Consider the following 17,485-nt stretch of genomic DNA (forward strand, 5'->3'; position numbering starts at 1 on the left):
ACAAAGTGTTAGTCTCTCTTTAATGAATTTTTAAAAAAATTAGTAAAAGCATTTTTGAAGATTTTGAAGCATTTACTGCTAAACAGCTGCTCAAATATACTGCCTCCTTCCTTCCTTCCGAAATTGTGCATTAGCATCTGGAATTAAATAATCATCCTTTTAGTGAACACTTGTGGCCATTGACGCCCGTAGGAGGGTCTTTGTTTCATTTTTGTTACAGTTATTAAACCAAATGGGTTTTCTTAAAAGTGGTCGTAAACTTTACAATAAATAGGGTAGATTTGTAAATTGATGTTGGCTCAGGGGAAAACGAAATTCGTTGCGGTAAACCTTTAGCATGCTGCGACGGCAATACATAGAATGCTACCATAGTCGGTTTTTAGCAATGCCTACTGAGTGACATTCACTTCTCACCTCAATTGTACCACGTGACCTTCGTGTCAATCATTATGTGATATGTTCGTTCTCGTCTAACTGAACTCCCAGTAGATGGTTTTCATGATTTTTTTTTAAATTTCATTCGTCATCAATCACATAGACTATATGCTCTTGTATTTATTTATTTATTTTTCCTGAAAAGTAACATACAGCATACATTAATCATAAATTTTCTTTTGTGTATATGTGAATGAAAGCAGAATAAAAGAAATTCACAAAGTCGTATATTTCTTCAAGAGAGTGATACTGTTGAATTGGCAAGCGAACGTCATTGAGCAGGCGGTACCTGTACTAACAATTCACTATATGGCCAGTGCAACGAAGTTTGCGGTGTATATATCAGCAAGAGCTGCAGTCCAGTAATTTTTACAATTGCGAAAACAGTGTCGAAGAGAAAGTGTTTAAATATTAATGATAAAGCAAAGATTGTTATGATATTGACCAGAGTTTTAAGAAAAAAGTTGTTATCTGCAAGCAGTTTATCTACGATTTTAAAAAATTCGAGAATCAATTTTAAATGAAATTGAAGGAGGAGCAGACAAGAAGCGAATTAAGTTGTGTATATACGAAGATGTTGATAAAGCTGTTCTGAAATGGGTGCAAATGATACGTGAAAAGAATATCCCAATATCGGGCCAAATAATTAAGCAACAAGCTCTGAAATTTGCACAGTCCTTTGGACATACAGAATTTAATGCGAGCACTGGGTGGCTAGATAAATTTAAGAAGCACCACAGAATTGTGGAAAAGGTTATTTGTGGAGAAAGTGTTAATGTAAGCGAAGATGATTGCAACAGTTGGAGGAACAGTACCTTAAAGAAGATTTTGGAAAAATATGAGTGTAAGAATGTTTTTAATGCTGACGAAATGGGTTTATTCTTTAAATGTTTACCGAATAGAACACTTGCTTTTAAGGATGATAAATGTTTTGGCGGAAAACAAAGCAAAGAAAGAATCACTGTGCTAGTTGGAGCAAATATGACAGGAAGTGAAAAATTAAGACTTTTAGTCATCGGAATATATGAAAAAACCCAAGATGTTTTAGAGGCACAAAATCTTTGGAAGTTGACTACACCTTTTAATAAAAAAGCATGGATGACAAGTGATATTTTTGAAGAATGGATATTAAAACTAGACAAGCGTACAACAAAAGAAAAAAAGGAAAATCGTGTTGGTAACTGACAACGTCCGGTACATCCTGCCAGTATTTCTGCCAAACTTAAAAGTGCAAAGTTGTTTTTACCACCAAACGTAACGTCAGAACTCCAGCCAATGGACCAAGGCATTATTAAAAATTTTAAATTTCATTATTGAAAGAGAATAATAATGAAGATTGTCAATGCGTTATCAGAAAATAGAAACTTAGAAAATAGAGGTTACAATTAATCTTGGAGATTGCATCTCTGAACTGGCAAAAGTTTGAACAAACAATGTTACTGAATATACTATTCAAAATTGTTTTTCGAAAGCTGGATTTGCATTGAATACAGAAGTCGAACAATGACGGGACGAACTAGATGAACTGCCCCTTTCACAACTGAAAAACTTTTGGACATTATTAGAATCATCCAGAAACATCGAAAATGAAATAACACTGGATAGTTATGTTTATGTAGATCACAGCAGAACATCCAAATGAAGATGAAATACTGCTGAACAGTGTTAAATGCGACCATGATCACGAAGAAATTAACGATGACGCATCAGAACAACCCGTAGAAAAGCCAACTTGCGAAGAAATGATTAACGCTTGATTAACGGTTCGTATGGGTTGGTTAGTTTTTTTTTTTTTTTTTTCAGGAGCATTAGCAGCTAAGGCCATATTGCTCCGGGATATGGGTGGTCATTCCCTGACCTTTCCGCATCCTCCGTATTTGGTGGTGACTGGCTTGAACCCTGGTCTAATCAAGAAGCGTGTGCTACGCACTGCTGCTCCTTCCCACCTAGCTACGGAGGCGCCGGTTCGTATGGGTCTACAGTTTTGTGAAAATATTCTTGATAATGTTTTTAATGCTCTGAACAAATGTTGAGGTTTTCTTTGAGAATCAGACAATTTTTTAATTGTACTGTGCAAACGAAAATTACAGATTTTTTTTTTTTTTTAATTTGTGATACTTACCGGCGAAAATTGTTTAAATGTAATTTAAATAAGTATGTTTTTGAAATAAAATACATTAAAAATAAATGTAGATTCGTTTTCATTTTTCTAATTAGATAATTTCTAATTAAAAAGATATTCTCTGTATAACGAAATTTCTCTGTAATGAATTTTTTGCTGGATTTATCGAATTCGTTCAACTGTATTTGGAGCTTAGAAAGGCTTTTGAAACTGTTGCACATGGAAGACTGCTGCACAAATTGGATCAGTGTGGCATTGGAGGCAAATTGCTGCTATGGATAAAGGTTGAGTGGGAGAAGACAGAGAGTGGTAATCAATGGACACTGTTCTTCTGGACTAATGTTATTAGTGGAGTCCCGCAGGGTTCAGTGTTGGGTCCATTGTTGTTTTCTGTATTTATTAATGATATTGATGATGGTATGTCAAACTTAATATCCAAGTTTGCAGACGATACGAAGGTTGGCAGGGTTGTTAAGGACACTAATGACAGTACGCTTCTGCAACAGGATCTAGAAAAGTTGAGCAGATGGCTGAGAGGTGGCAAATGAAGTTTAACATTGACAAATGTGAAGTACTACATATTGGAAGCAGCAACCCCAGAGTGACGTATCAACTCTGTGGTACTAGACTTTGTTTGTTGTGGAAGTTGATAGCCTAAATAAATTTAAGGCTGAGCTGGACAGGTACTTGGAATGAACTGAGGGGTGAAATTGGGAGCGTGGTTTTTTTTTTTTTTGGCTGATGCTGCATAAGCTTACTTTCTTGCATCATATGCCTATGCTAATATGATCTTCTTTGTGATGCTTTGCAAATAGGCACTTTAAGCACAATGGCCTATCAGCTATGCAGCTACTGTTAATAAACTTTTTTTTTTTTGCTTCAAAACATTTTGAATGTTTCTTTTTAAAGCTGATAAAATCACTTGAGGTTCTAACACTTTCATTTCGTGAAAGCTTATTGTTTTCAGAAATGCAGTCCTCAGATCTCTTGAACACCACAGTTTTGTCTATTTAGTGATTCTAGTATTTTCTGGTGGATTCCTGCAGCTCCTTGAACTAGAGGAGTAAATTTTTCCACCTCCTGAATGAAGAAGCATTAGTAGCTTCTTCATTCAGGAGGTGGAAAAATATCCCAGTTGATTGAGGTGAGAGAACTCATAACATCTTGTTTGACAAAATTAATTGAAAAGACAGTTTTTGTTAGAATTTTGTCATCCTTGAAAGCATCAGCTTGAAAGTAAAAGCAAAGGTGAGTGATCTTGGTATAAATTAAAAGTAGAAGTCTGGACTATAGGGGACAAATCTGAGATACAATGAAATACCAGGCTAGGGCTAGGTTGTTCCATGTAGGCTGCATTTCTAGAGTTTTGTGTATGGTCAGATACACAAGACAGATTTGGATCCAGTGGTCTTTGTATAAAAGGTGGTACATAGGGACTCAATGTGGCCAGAACTGCTGCTAATCAGTTGGAAAAGTGAAAATAACAATAGCAAATAATAATAACACTTCTTCTTCCCACATGATCATTAGAAGCTGTGCTAGGGTGTTTCTAATCAAATGTCAAACTGTTTATTAGAAATCAACCAAGTTTCTGATTGATTTTCAGTTTTTCAAGGAACAGGAATTATTGTAGGGAGTGAAGCTTATTGCAGATGTTTCTAACATAAAACCGAGCAGGGTTTATCAGCTCTAGTGACTTCTGATCATTTCAGTTGCTGTTTACGATATCCAGGGACAGAAACTTGGGGAATTATTTCAAAATTCTCTGACTCTTGATCCAAGGGGCCAAAGGTGCGGATTAATAAAAGCAGCTAAATGAGACAGAATGTAAGACATCAAAGGTTGCATAAGAAGGATGTTTACAGCACATTTTTATAGATGGTTATGATGCACTCACTCCACTCTTCTTGAAAATCAAATACCAAATATCTTGTTTATTTGTTATTTGGTTTTTAGGAGCATTAGCAACTAAGGCCATATTGCTCCAGGGATATGCAGTGGTCATTCCCTGATCTTTCCGCATCTTCCGTATTTGGTGGTCACGGGCTCGAACCCCGGTCTAATCAAGAAGCGTGTGCTACGCACTGCCACTCCTGCCCACCTGGCTACGGAGGCACCCAAATATCTTGTGAGGGTAGGTCAGTTCTTGTGACAAATACTTGTGCCAATTATGGAGCAGATTTGACTTGCGGAGAATCATTACTCCCGCGGATGAACCCATCACTTGTGGAAATACTTTCTGATCTGTTTTCTGTGAAAGGAGGAAGCACAACTTCAATGCAGACATTGAGGTCGGTGGAGCATTTTAATGAAAAGGAAATGGAGTCGAATGTACCCACACATTATTCTTTAGAGGGAAATTTGTTCTGAAACCGCGAAAATGTGAATCCTCCAAGCGGATTCATGGAGGATCCAAAGGAGTAAAAGCATATGGAAAAAGAGTTGGGGGAAGCGATTATTCCCACCTTAAAGCCTGAGCTTTAATTTATCATGGAAAATCAACAGCGTGGGATAGCACTGATAATGAAACACGGATATTCCTTAGGTTTCTTCCCAGGAAATTGCTGCATCCCACATTTTGTTATAAATGCAACAATGACATTGTCACATAAACCGTGAAAGGTTTAAGGAAATTATCGATAAAGAAAGAGAGAGGGGGGGGGGCTTGATCTAACCGAAAATTACGTAAGTTTTTTTTCTACAGCAGGGACTGTCTATAAACAGTTGGGAGAAAACACACAGTGATGCTTATCATGTTCTTCATCCATTAAAGTCTTGTGCTTGACCATTCTGTGTCATTTGGTGTAACTGTTAACTGTAATTAGACGGGAATTACAATTAGTGGTCGAATATTTGCTAGCCTGTACATAATCTAAATATATATAATATAGTGACATGATATAATATAGTGACATTTCTGAATTCCATTATGAAATTCTGTCTTCAATCCAGAATAGGAATTGTTCATTAACTCCTTGAAACCTCACTACATAAGTAGGTAAATACAAATTATTTGGATATTGTACAAGGTCAGGAGGTTTTTAGAAAGATTCCTTACTTTAACAGCCCCATAAACTAAAATTTTATGACATGGAAAAAAAAAATGTCCGTATACTGTTTATCAACACTTTATTTACGAGCATTTACATATTAAACAAAGAGATGCTTCTGATATTCTTAAAACTGTATATACTTTTCATATACTGTAAATAAACATTTAAAATTTTCCTTGGCATTGATGAAAAATCTTCCTCTCACAGGAGACAGTGGTTTAAATTTGAAGACACTATCAACACTGTCAATGGATCTGAAGTCATCTGAGCAAATAATGCCTTGATCATTTATGTACTCAACAGGCTTACAGCATTGCAATGGCAGTCTGTCTCACCAATGACAGAAGTGATTCTACTTCGACGATAGTTACATTAAATATACTGCTGAACAAAGTTAACAGAACATGTAGAAAATGTGGAATAAATCTTTCAGCTTGCGATGAAGCCAGACAAAAATTGGTATGGTGGTGAAATAACGATGAAATGAGGAGACAGCAAGTAACTTCAGACAGGAAAAAAAGACATTTATAGGAGTTGTATAAGAATTACCAAAAAGGTCACATTACAGAAATCTATTCAAGATGCTCGTAAATATGGTCACATGACATCAGTATGGCGTATGATCCCCTCCAAAGGCTAAACAGGCTTGACAGCAGTGAACCACGATCGATATAAGGGTGTCTATAAGATTCTGTGGCAACGAGTCTCATTCTTCTGCCAGTACAGATCTTAGCTCACCAAGTGACTGAGGAGTTGACTGTCAGAGTGCAATGCGACGGTCAAGGGCGTCCCACACATGTTTGAACAGGTTAAGTCTGTTGATTCTTCTGGCCACAGCAGTTGTTGGATACTTCAGTTTCAAGATATTCCTCCGCCACATGAGTTCTTTGTGCAGTGGTGTTGTCCTGCATGAAAAGAAAATCTGGGCACCAATCGCACCCCTAAAAATTTGCACATGTTCAAAGAGCTGTTCTCGCTACCTCTGCGCAGTTATGGATCAAAAACATGAGGTGTGTGGCCATTGATCATTATTCCGCCTCACACGAGAACACTGCCTTCACTGTAAGTTTCCCTTTCTCTAATATTGGAGGGATGGTACCTCGTTCCTTGTTGTCTCCAGATGAAATAACGTGTAGAATCTGTTTGTAGGCTAAAATGGAACTAATCAGAGAACAGAACTATACCCCCATTTGTCAGGTCTCCAAGTCACATGTTCAAGGCACTAGTTTCGATGAGCTCTGCGGTGGTGTGGAGTTAACGGGATACAAACCGCTGGCTTCCTTGCTTAGAGTCCACTTGAATTGAGTCCTTTTAACACAGTCCGGTTGGATATGTTTTCACCTGTGGCTGTAGCAACCTCAAGAGTCAGTTGATGACAGGACATCGTAGGGTTCCGTCTTGCTGTTAGAGCCAAATAGCATTGTTCTGGTTGACGTAGTCCTCGGGTGATCTTGGCCAACTCTTCTTGTAATGGTTCCTGTCTCCTGAAACTGCTTCCATAGTGCCGAGACGACACTGTGTGACACATTAAGCCAACATGGTGCCTGTGACTGCCCAGCTTCAAGTCGTCCAGCTGCATGAAATCTCAAAGAATCATCTAAACGAAGATGACTTGCCATTCTGAGTACTGGGGATGTGGCTGTCCCACTGAGCAAGTCAAAAAATGGGAATGAAGTGACGTGGTCGCAACCCAGGTTTTTATAGATGTGAATAATTTGCATAATGTGTGCCTCTGTAAGGTCATAGGTCGATTTGTATTAGATACTCAGAATTTTCATTGCAGGATGGCTACTATATCAAATATTTGCCTTCAGCGACACTGTTCACAACAAAATAATCTTAAAACACACTTTATTCTGTTAATTTTCTGTATATATTCTGTCGTATATATACAGTGGTGGACAAAAAAACTGCATCCCTTGTGAATTTTGCAAATGTGTTTTGTGCTGAAATGCATTTAAAAAATGCATTTCGAACATTTCTTGCAGAAATGTTCAAAATGTCAAAATGCATTTGTTAGATGGGATATATATCTCTGTGAATGAAATACAATAAAAAGACTCCACCTGATATACCTAATTGCCATAAATATCTTTCCAAAGGGTAAAATGCAAAAGTAATAGAAATATGAGGAATCATGCAAATGGCAATTTGACTCCAGAACAAAAACAGCAAAGACTAGACTTGTGCAAAGAAATGCTTGATTGTTTTGAAACACAGAGTCAAAACTTCTTAAATTGAATGGTGACTTGTGATGAAACTTGGATTTTTCACTATGATCCAAGGACAAAACAACAGTCGAGTGAGTGGAAGCATTCTGATTCACCAAGACCTAAGAAATTTCGAGTTTCTTGTTTGACTGACAAACAAATGGTTCTTGTGTTTTTTGACATAAAAGGCATTCTTGTTACACATTTGGTGCCTTGTGGAACAACTATGAATAAGGAAGCATATTCTGGGGTTCTCAGAGTCAAACTTCACTGCGCCATTTGTGAGAAATGTCAAGAACTATCCAGTGTGAAGTGGTTTCTCCATCAAGACAATGCCAGGCCCCATATGGCTAATATTGTGCAGCCAGTGTTTCCACTGTAGGTGCCAAGTTTCTGCCACATCCCCCCTTTTTCACTGATCTTAGCCCCCTTCCTTTCTTCCTGTTTCCGCATCTGAAGAAAGTTCTGAAAGGCAAGCGTTTGGCATCTGACAACGATGCTCGCAGAGCCACAATGGACGAACTTCGTAGTGTTTCAAAAAATGGTTCACAAGAAGCATTTAATGCTTGGGTATGATGGTGGCAAAAGTGTGTAAATTTCAAGGAATAGTAAGAGAAATCCACTTAAGATTCAGATGATGACAACTAAGATAAGATCTTGCACTAGTTCCAAATTAAATTATTACACCCGTACTTTGTTGTATATATATTTTGAAGGTCATTTGAACAATGTTTCCATTAAATGTATAAATTGTCTTAATTTTTGTAGTATGTTTGTTTGTTATTTGGTTTTTAGGAGCATTAGCAACTAAGGCCATATTGCTCCGGGAATATGCGGTGGTCATTTTCCCTTGACCTTTCCGCATCCTCCGTATTTGGTGGTGACGGGCTCGAACCCCAGTCTGATCAAGAAGCATGTGCTACGCACTGCTGCTCCTTCCCACCTGGCTACGGAGGTGCCTTTAGCATTAGCATTTTAGCATTAGTAGAGGCCTTTGTAGTATATGTTGCATCTCTTAACCTGTGTGGGTTAAGAGATGCAACACATACACAAAAGTGGATAACTGACCTCAGTTATCCACTTTTGGCTTAGAAAAGCTGATGTTGAAGAATTTCTGATGTTGTGGATTTCAGATCCAGAATTTGATAAACCCAAATCAAATAATACACAAGTAGCTCTAGAGGATTTTTCTTTATGTATAAAAAAACATGACAGCTTTCTTCAGTTTTCATAATTTTAAAATTTGCATTTTTTTTTTTTTTTCCCCCTACAAAAATTTGATTAAAGTCAGAGTAAGAACATATTAGCATTTTAAAGCATTTATGTACAAAGTTTTAATTTTTATAGAATTTTGAATTCCATGAAAAAAATCACTTCACAGAGAACATGCCATCAAATTTCTTGTGGCAAATTCACTGTCATTGACCTGCCAGCATATGGCAAACTCACTGCTGAAAGTGTTTAAAAGTTAAGCACCCACGAACTAATAGTATTAGCTCTCTATACATTAAAGTTTTACTTCTAGTGATATTTATTCGAGCCAATGGGAGAAGAGGGCTGAGCATTTACGTCACTTATTCAAGCCATAATTGCCTCCATAATGTTCACTAACCTCGTGCACATGGTTCACTGTCTAATACATGACCATGCCCAGCATCATTTGATGTTCCATTGTAATGTTAGCTTATGAAGGGACCTGATATAGTTTGTATATTTGTAAATAGTTTAATATTTTGTAAATATTTTAAATATTTAAATAGTTTGTAAATATTGTAAATATTTTAGTTCTGCTCTTTCAGATGCAACAATGTCATACTTGCATTATACAGGGTATATCAACGTGCCTAACATCATTCTTGCAAATCTAGGTTTAATGTATCGTGTCACTTATACATAGATTGAGAAAACACACTTTTCTCTCTTAGCTCTGGATTATTCAAGTGAAAGAAATTGTTTTTTAATAGATTTTCATTTTGAACTACTTAAAGAAAGTTATGTTAGTTTATGCCACCAATTTCGGACAGATTCAAGTGAAAAATGATGTGCCTATAATCTTGTATACAATAGATTACCAAAACCACTGAAGCAATTTAGGTGATATGGTAGATGAATGTCAACATTGTGGCGGATTATCTTTCATTGGTGAACTCGGAAGAGCCGCACATTTGTGTTGTTACGGAGGGAAGGTATGTTTGCCAACAGTAGATACCTATCCAATTGCTTTAAAGACTTTGTTGTTTGACAACACAGAAAAAGAGACACTTCCGAGTCTAAAACAATCTTTACGCCTTCACGTCTTTTAATACTGAAAACACGGACTTTCAAGGTGGCGGCGGCCCTTATACGATGCAAATACGAGCTGCCCCCATGGTAAAAGGAACAACGAGTTTAATGTCTGTTAGAGACGTTCTGCAATTCGGCCAGATCTACATTTATGATGATGCAGAAGCGTTGATGGAACAAGCTAAAATAGCGAAAAGGACTGATTTAGACTTAAGTTTTCTCATTAGAGTCTACATCAGTGGGGGTTGGCAAGTGAAGCGAGCATGGGGCGGAGCCCCCTAGTTAATATTAAAAAATGTTTGTGAATATCAATACAAATTCTCCTTTCAGAAGAAATTTATATTTCTGTTTACTGCACCAGGAAAAATTAAAGACCAGTCAGTATGTATAAAATAAATTATTAAGTCTTTTATGAATTATGTATAATTGAAGTATATATAAAATAGATTTTCTGGCTTACAAGATACTTTATACAAAAATATCTTGTGAAATGAGAACTCCAACTTTCACCCATCCATAGGCTCTTAACTGAACCTTATTTATGTTTTATTTATGAGTTATTTATCTACAGGCAACACCTTATAGTCTTAGTATTTTTAAATTTATTAAATGAGCGACATGTATAAATGGAAACAAGTTTGACTTAGCATTAGTAGAAGCATATGATGCAAGAAAGCAAACTTATACAAAATCAGTCAAAAAAAAAAAAACCCTCTTTCCATTTCACCCATCCATTCACTCCAAATGTTTGTCTAGTTCTGCCTTGAATTTATTTAAGATATATAAACTTCTACGACAGATGGTAGTTTGTTCCAGCAATCAACCACCCACTGGCTAAAGGCAAATTTCCGCACATTTATTCTACAACTGTCTTTCCTCAATTTGAATTTGTCCCATCAGGCGATTAATCTGGGCAAGAGGAAGAATCCCATCAGCATTGAGCTTGCTCAAAACATTCAAGGCTTTATACACCTCAATGAGATAACCTCGCAGGTGCCTAGTCTCCAGACACTGTAATTTGTAAAAACTTAAGCCTTTCTTTGTAAGAGCAAACCTTTTTCCATTCACTATCTTGTTGCCCTTCTCTATACTTGTTCCAGCAGTTGTACATCCTTCCTAAAATGAGGCATCCAGATCTGTATCCAGTACTCAAGGTGTGGCCTGACCATTGCCTTATATACAAGGAGATAAATCACCTCCTTATCCCTGTTAGAAAAATTCCTTTATATCATTGACAAGACACCATAATCTACTTTGCACACTGTCTGCACTGCTCAGAAAACTTCATATCTGACTGCACAATCACCCCCAGGTCCCTTTCATTCTCTACCACCCTGAGCGTAGTACCACGCAGTTGATGCATCTGGGGTTACTGCTACCCATATGCAGTACTTTACATTTGTCAATGTTAAACTTCAGTTGCCACCTCTCAGCCCATCTGCTCAACTTTTCTTAGATACAAGACAGTCAACATTATACAATAGTCTCTGTTGATATGAACATTTTTTGGACATGAGCAAGATCTGCTCTCTGTTATTCCTAGAGTTTAGGCTTGGAATAACTTGAAGTATCTTACAGACACACTAGGCCTGTTGTACTTGCATGGTTAGCGATAACGTACAGTAACCATCAATTTGGACGTATTCTTCACAATTGGGTGAGGTGAAAAGAGTTCCCAAAAAACTTGTCCTTAGTATGCAATATCTTTGCAAAGCCAAGAGACTGCTAAGATATGCATACCACATTTGTGAACCTCTTCAGAAATGTAACCTTTGTGAATAGCAAGATTCCTGGTACATGTTAAATTTATTTAGTATAACATGTAATCTAATTATCTGTAAACTGTGACTTAGGAAATTTAGTGAATATTATCTCTTTTGAAAGTATCTTATGTTGTGCACTCTATAAATTGAATCTTTCAGTTGGTAGTCAAGAATATGAGTAATGAGGTAACTAAGAAAGTCCAAAGTCCCACTTGTGATGAAATATTTTATGCGGGTACTGGAATGCTATTACTTAGAGACACAGAAGGGCTAGTACTGTTTGATGTTCAGCAAAGTAGGTAAGGCTGTTTTTCCTATATTAATGTTATTACTGTGTCTACTGGTGTGCCTTTGAAGAGCAAATGAGGCCTATGGGTTGGGTCTGCCCCATCCCTCCAACAGGAACTGGGTGCATAATGTTGTTTATCTTAAACCATCATGGTTGTGCTTTCTTCTTAAATATACTGTAAAAAAAAAAAAAGAAAAAAAAAAAAGTCAAATTCCATAATAAAAGTCATCAAACATTGAACTGTACAGGAACCCTTTATTGTTCATGACTTCGTAAATTTGACGCCACTTGTCTGTTGCACGCACACTGTGGGTCCCGATAATTCACACCAGGTCATATTGCTGTTAAATTAGTTTGTTTTGTGTATTTATTGAGAGTTTCTCAAAAGTACTTATAAACTTTATTGCAACTGTAATATTACTTTTAGTTATTTAAATATTTTCAAGAATAATTTATTAAAAAAGCTAAAAATATAATATCAGTGTATTTACACCAATATTATATAATTCAAATTTTTAATACACTTATTATTATTATTAATGAAATTAATATACATTTTCTAATGCAGCTTTACATATGTATTAAGCAAGAATTTGGCAAAAGTGCAAATGAAGGTGCTTTTAATTGCTAATCATGGATGGTTTGATTGCTTTAAATGCAATTTCCTATTTCAAAGAACTTATGAAGAGAAAGAAAAGAAAAAAAACCCAGAAAATCAGTGGTCTTTCTTTAAGAAAGATGAGGATGCAATACATGTCACATGCAGGTCAATACACATGGAGGCTGAACAGCCCATTGTGCATCAGACTACACAATGGTAATCTCTAAGGCAGAATGCACTACTCTCCTCAGGAGATAGTTATTGTTGGTGACTCCAGTGTCAGGGAGACAGGTAATATATTGTGTAAAAAGATAGGTGGAATAACACAGATATACCAGGGTATATCTGCCAGGGGCAGAAGTTTACCTTTTAAGGGCACAAAGGGTGATACTGTTGTACACATTGGTACTCTTTCTTACTGACAGTAAGAAAGAGTAGGAAATCTGCAGACTTAATTAACAAGTATAAGTCAATGTTGAAAAAAAAGTCATCAGTTAGGGTTAAATTTGAATGTGTCTGCAATTCTGCCCAGACTTGATAGGAGGGAGTACATGACGAGAGCCTTGTCAATCGATCCGGCCCTGGAGAGATTGTGCAAGGCTCACTGGGTAGAATTTTTCTCAACATGGTCTGTGCTTGTTAACAGTGCAGAGACTGCTTCTACAGGAATGGGATACACTTAAGTAGAAGGGGTGCAAGAATATTTGCTGATTTATCTGAAGCAGTGTTAGGTGGGTTGAAAAACTGCCAGCTTGGGGGAATTCACAGACTAAAAGATTAAAAGCAGCTGCAGGCAGAGGTGCAAGCGATTCTTGCACTGCTTTTGTTAGATTGGAGAGTAGGGTGCTGGGGTTTTTTTCAGGAACTGGTGGGAGTCATCACGAAACAAATAAATACATGGGCTGTGTTAGGGTAACTAAGAATAAGAATAGGTAAAAGGTAAATTGCAGCCATTATCTGGACCATAATCTGCCACGCTGGTCCAGTGCGGGTTGGCAGATCAACCGTATTCAGCAATCAGGGGCTTGAATCCCGGTCTACTCAAAGAGCGTGGGCTACTGCACTCCCACTCCTGACCACTCGGCTACGGAGACCTTCATAATAATAGGTACCCGTACACAATGCTAGGAGTATAGTAAATAAATTTGATGAATTTGAAGTGCTGGTAAAGACATTATGTTGGGATATCAGAAACATGGTGTTACACTGATATAAGCAGTGCAGAAATGGAATTTGGGGAGTTCAATATGTACGGAAAGGAGGAGGGGGTTATGCTGTTAGTTAAGAAACACAAACTCTAAGGAAGTGCATCCAGTTGACAAAGATGGTCAGTGCAATGTTAAGTCAGTTTAGTGTGATGATATAAGCACTGAGAAAGAAAAAATGAGAGTAGGAGGTGTTATAGGCCTAATGACTCTGATGAGTAGAATGAACAGCTGTACAGGTGGTAGATGACTTTCATCAACCGGTGAAATACCACCACTTTGCTTATTGGAGGCTTAAGTGGTGAAACCCATGTTTAGTCTCTAGAGCAAAGTTTCTGGCATCCCCCTCCCCCCATATTTATCCTTCAACCCATGCACGGTACTAAGTACTATAGGTTTTGATACCTTTCGTGTTTGGGGTTTTCATAAAAAAAAAACAGAGAAATAGAGCAGGCCAGTGAATGAGGTTGTCTAATGATTCAGGGTTTTAACTTCCCAGATATTGACTGGAACTTGTGAGTTGGTCACTTGCACACTAGCAAGACTTTTGTGGATTTTTTGGATGATTGTTTTCTACAGCAACACATTACAGAGACAACCAGAGAGCGTAATACTCTTGATCTGGTTATCAGCAGTAATTATTCATGCATTAAGAATTTGCAGATAAAGGAACCACTGGGTGGCAGTGATCACAGTTTACTGATGTGGGATTTATTTAAAGCTATTACTACCATCAGGGGTAAAGGGAAGGGTTTTTGCTTTCATAAAGTTGATTATAGTGGTCTCAGACAGTTTTTAAATTGTATACAGTGGGACCAACTTATGGGAAGCATTCAAGGAAGTAATCGTGGAAGCTACTAGGCATTTCATACTGATTATGAAATACTGTTCAAGGTGTAGACTTAAATGGATGTCAGATGAACTAATAAGACTCGTGGCAGAAAAGAAAAATGCATGGGATGCATATAAATTATCAGGTGACACAGAAGCCTATGGCAGATATAGGCCAGTCTGTAATCAAGTCACAAAATAAGTTATCCAAACGAAGGCAGATTACGAGAAATCTTTGGCAAAGGATGCAAAGAAAACAGCAAGGATTTCTTTAGTTATATAAACTCTAGAAGGAAGCGGATGAATCAGTTTGGTTCACTTGATATCGATGATTTGACTTTTGATGATCCTGCTCAGATAGCTGATAATCTGGATGAGTATTTTGCATCTACATTCACACATGAGGAGTTATACCATTAGCATTTAGCATAAAAGTAGAGGCATATGATGCAAGAAAGCAAGCTTATACAGAATCAGACAAAAAAAAAGTTCCCATTTCACCCATCCATTCGCTCCAAATGTTTGTCCAGTTCTGCCTTGAATTTATTCAAGCTGTCCCCTTAATTGATTACCACTTTGCCTTTAGCCGGTGGGTGATTGATTTCTGGAACAAACTTTCATCCATTGTTATGGAAGTGGACAGCTGTTTTTTATATATATATATATATATATATATATATATATATATATATGGGTGGTTCCTAGAACAAAACTTCATCTCTGCCTCCTTGCACTGTTCAGTTTTTAGACTCTGTGAAGGTAAGGCCAGTGTGTGGTTTTGTAAAAAAAAATTTATCACATGTTGAATGAAGATAAACGAAAGAAGGGGGGGGGAATAAAATTGTTTTTCATCCTCTTGTGTGGGATGAAAAACTTTTTTTCTTCCCCTCTCTCACTCGCCTTCCCTTTAATTTATCTCCATCCAGCATGGGATATTCCTATGCGAGATGAATTTTTTTTTTTTTTTTTTTTTATTTTACACAACACATACTGGCCTTACTGTGACAGTCTGTAAAAACTGAACTGAGCAATGAGGCGGAAATGAACTTTTGTTCTAGGAGCTGCCCATACAAAAAAAAAGATGTTCATTTCCACAACGGCAGAGGGAAGTTTGTTCCAGAAATCAAACATTCACTGGCAATAGGCAAAGTTGTAATCAATTACGGGAGGAAAATCGAAGTTTATCAAACTATAAGGGTGCTTAATGATTTTGTAATAACTGAGAGCAAAGTGGAGGAAAAATTGTTGTAGTTAAACATAAGAAAGGCACATGGGGTGGATGGGATCTATCCAGTTATATTAAAGGAGGTGGTAAAGGAAGTAAGCAAACCCCTGGGCGCCTCCATTGCCAGGTGGATAGGAGCAGCAGTGAGTAGCACACGCTTCTTGATTAGACTGGGGTTCGAGCCCGTGACCACCAAATATTGAAGATGTGGAAAGGTCAGGGAATGACCACCACACATCCCCGGAGTAATATGGCCTTAGTTGCTAATGCTCCTAAAAACCAAATAACAACAAGAAGCAAACCCTTACCCATAATTATGAGAGCTTCTTTGGACTCAGGGGGGGGGTGCCCATGGACTGGAGATGTGCAAATGTGACCCCAGTTCACAAAAGGGATCTAAGGGTGATGTGTAATTACAGACCAGTTAGTTTAACTTCTGTTCCCTGAAAAATAATGGAGTCACTGGTTAAAGATGCATTGCAGGATCATCTTGACAAGACTGCAGCAATAATTCAGACACAGCATGGGTTTGTTAAGGGGAAGTCTTGTCGGGCAAATTTGATTGGATACTATGATGTGGTTACAAAGGAACTGGATGCAAAAAATAATTTTGATATCATATTCTTGGATTTCAGGAAAGCTTTTGACACTGTTGCGAATTGAAGATTACTGTACAAATTGGAGCAGTATGGTATTAAGGGTAAGTTGCTACAATGGATAAAAAGTGGTTGAGTGGGAGAAGACAGAGGGTGGTAATCAATGGATGCTGCTCTTCGTGGACTAATGTTATTAGTGGAGTTCCACAGAGTTCGGTGTTGGGCCCACTGTTTTGTATATTTATCGATTATATTGATGAAGGTATATCAGGCGTAATGTCCAAGTTTCCAGATGATACAAAGGTTAGCAGTGTTGTTAATAACAGTATGCTACTGCAACAAGATCTAGAAAATTTGGCCAGATGGGCTGAGAAGTGGCAACTGAAGTTTAACATTGAAAAATGCAAAGTACTGTATATGGGTAGAAGTAACTCCAGAGAAATGTTCCAATTGTGTGGTACTACACTCAGAGTGGTGGAGAATGAAAAAGACCTGGGGGTAATTGTGCAGGCAGATATGAAGTTTTCTGACAGTGCAGACAGGCTGCCAGAGCAGGTCAAGGGGTATTAGTTGCTTTCTTGCACCACATGCTCTACTACTACTATTGTCCATCTGTCATGATTCTAGGAATAACTAGCAATCAGGACTTCCTGCATATAAAAACTGCTAAATTTTATGTGAAATAAAAAAAACAGAAAGTTGCCTTTCCGGTGAAAGAATGAAGTACTAAAATTTAATGTGGTGAAAATAAAATATACAGATACTGCCGGTGTACCGAGTGTAGAGTGTGTTTAGTGTCAAACAGCAACAGGGGTTCCTCCATCTTTGCGTTATATACATTATGGGTGTGAAACAGAACACTGTCAATGCCA

At 37.4% G+C, this 17,485-nt stretch overlaps 1 protein-coding gene across 1 annotated transcript in view; it reads left to right on the forward strand.

Annotated features, from left to right (window-relative positions):
• alphaCOP (coatomer subunit alpha) overlaps nucleotides 1-17,485 on the forward strand; it is a 222,021-nt gene that overhangs the window by 130,406 nt on the left and 74,130 nt on the right. The window contains exon 6 of the mRNA XM_090386490.1: nucleotides 12,026-12,165. Within this exon, the coding sequence (XP_090242616.1) occupies nucleotides 12,026-12,165 (140 nt within the window). The remainder of the gene's footprint in view (nucleotides 1-12,025; nucleotides 12,166-17,485) is intronic.

This window comes from Mastigoproctus giganteus, chromosome 12 (genome assembly GCF_048544385.1).
Source record: "Mastigoproctus giganteus isolate SK-2022 chromosome 12, ASM4854438v1, whole genome shotgun sequence".
NCBI lineage: Eukaryota > Metazoa > Arthropoda > Arachnida > Uropygi > Thelyphonidae > Mastigoproctus > Mastigoproctus giganteus.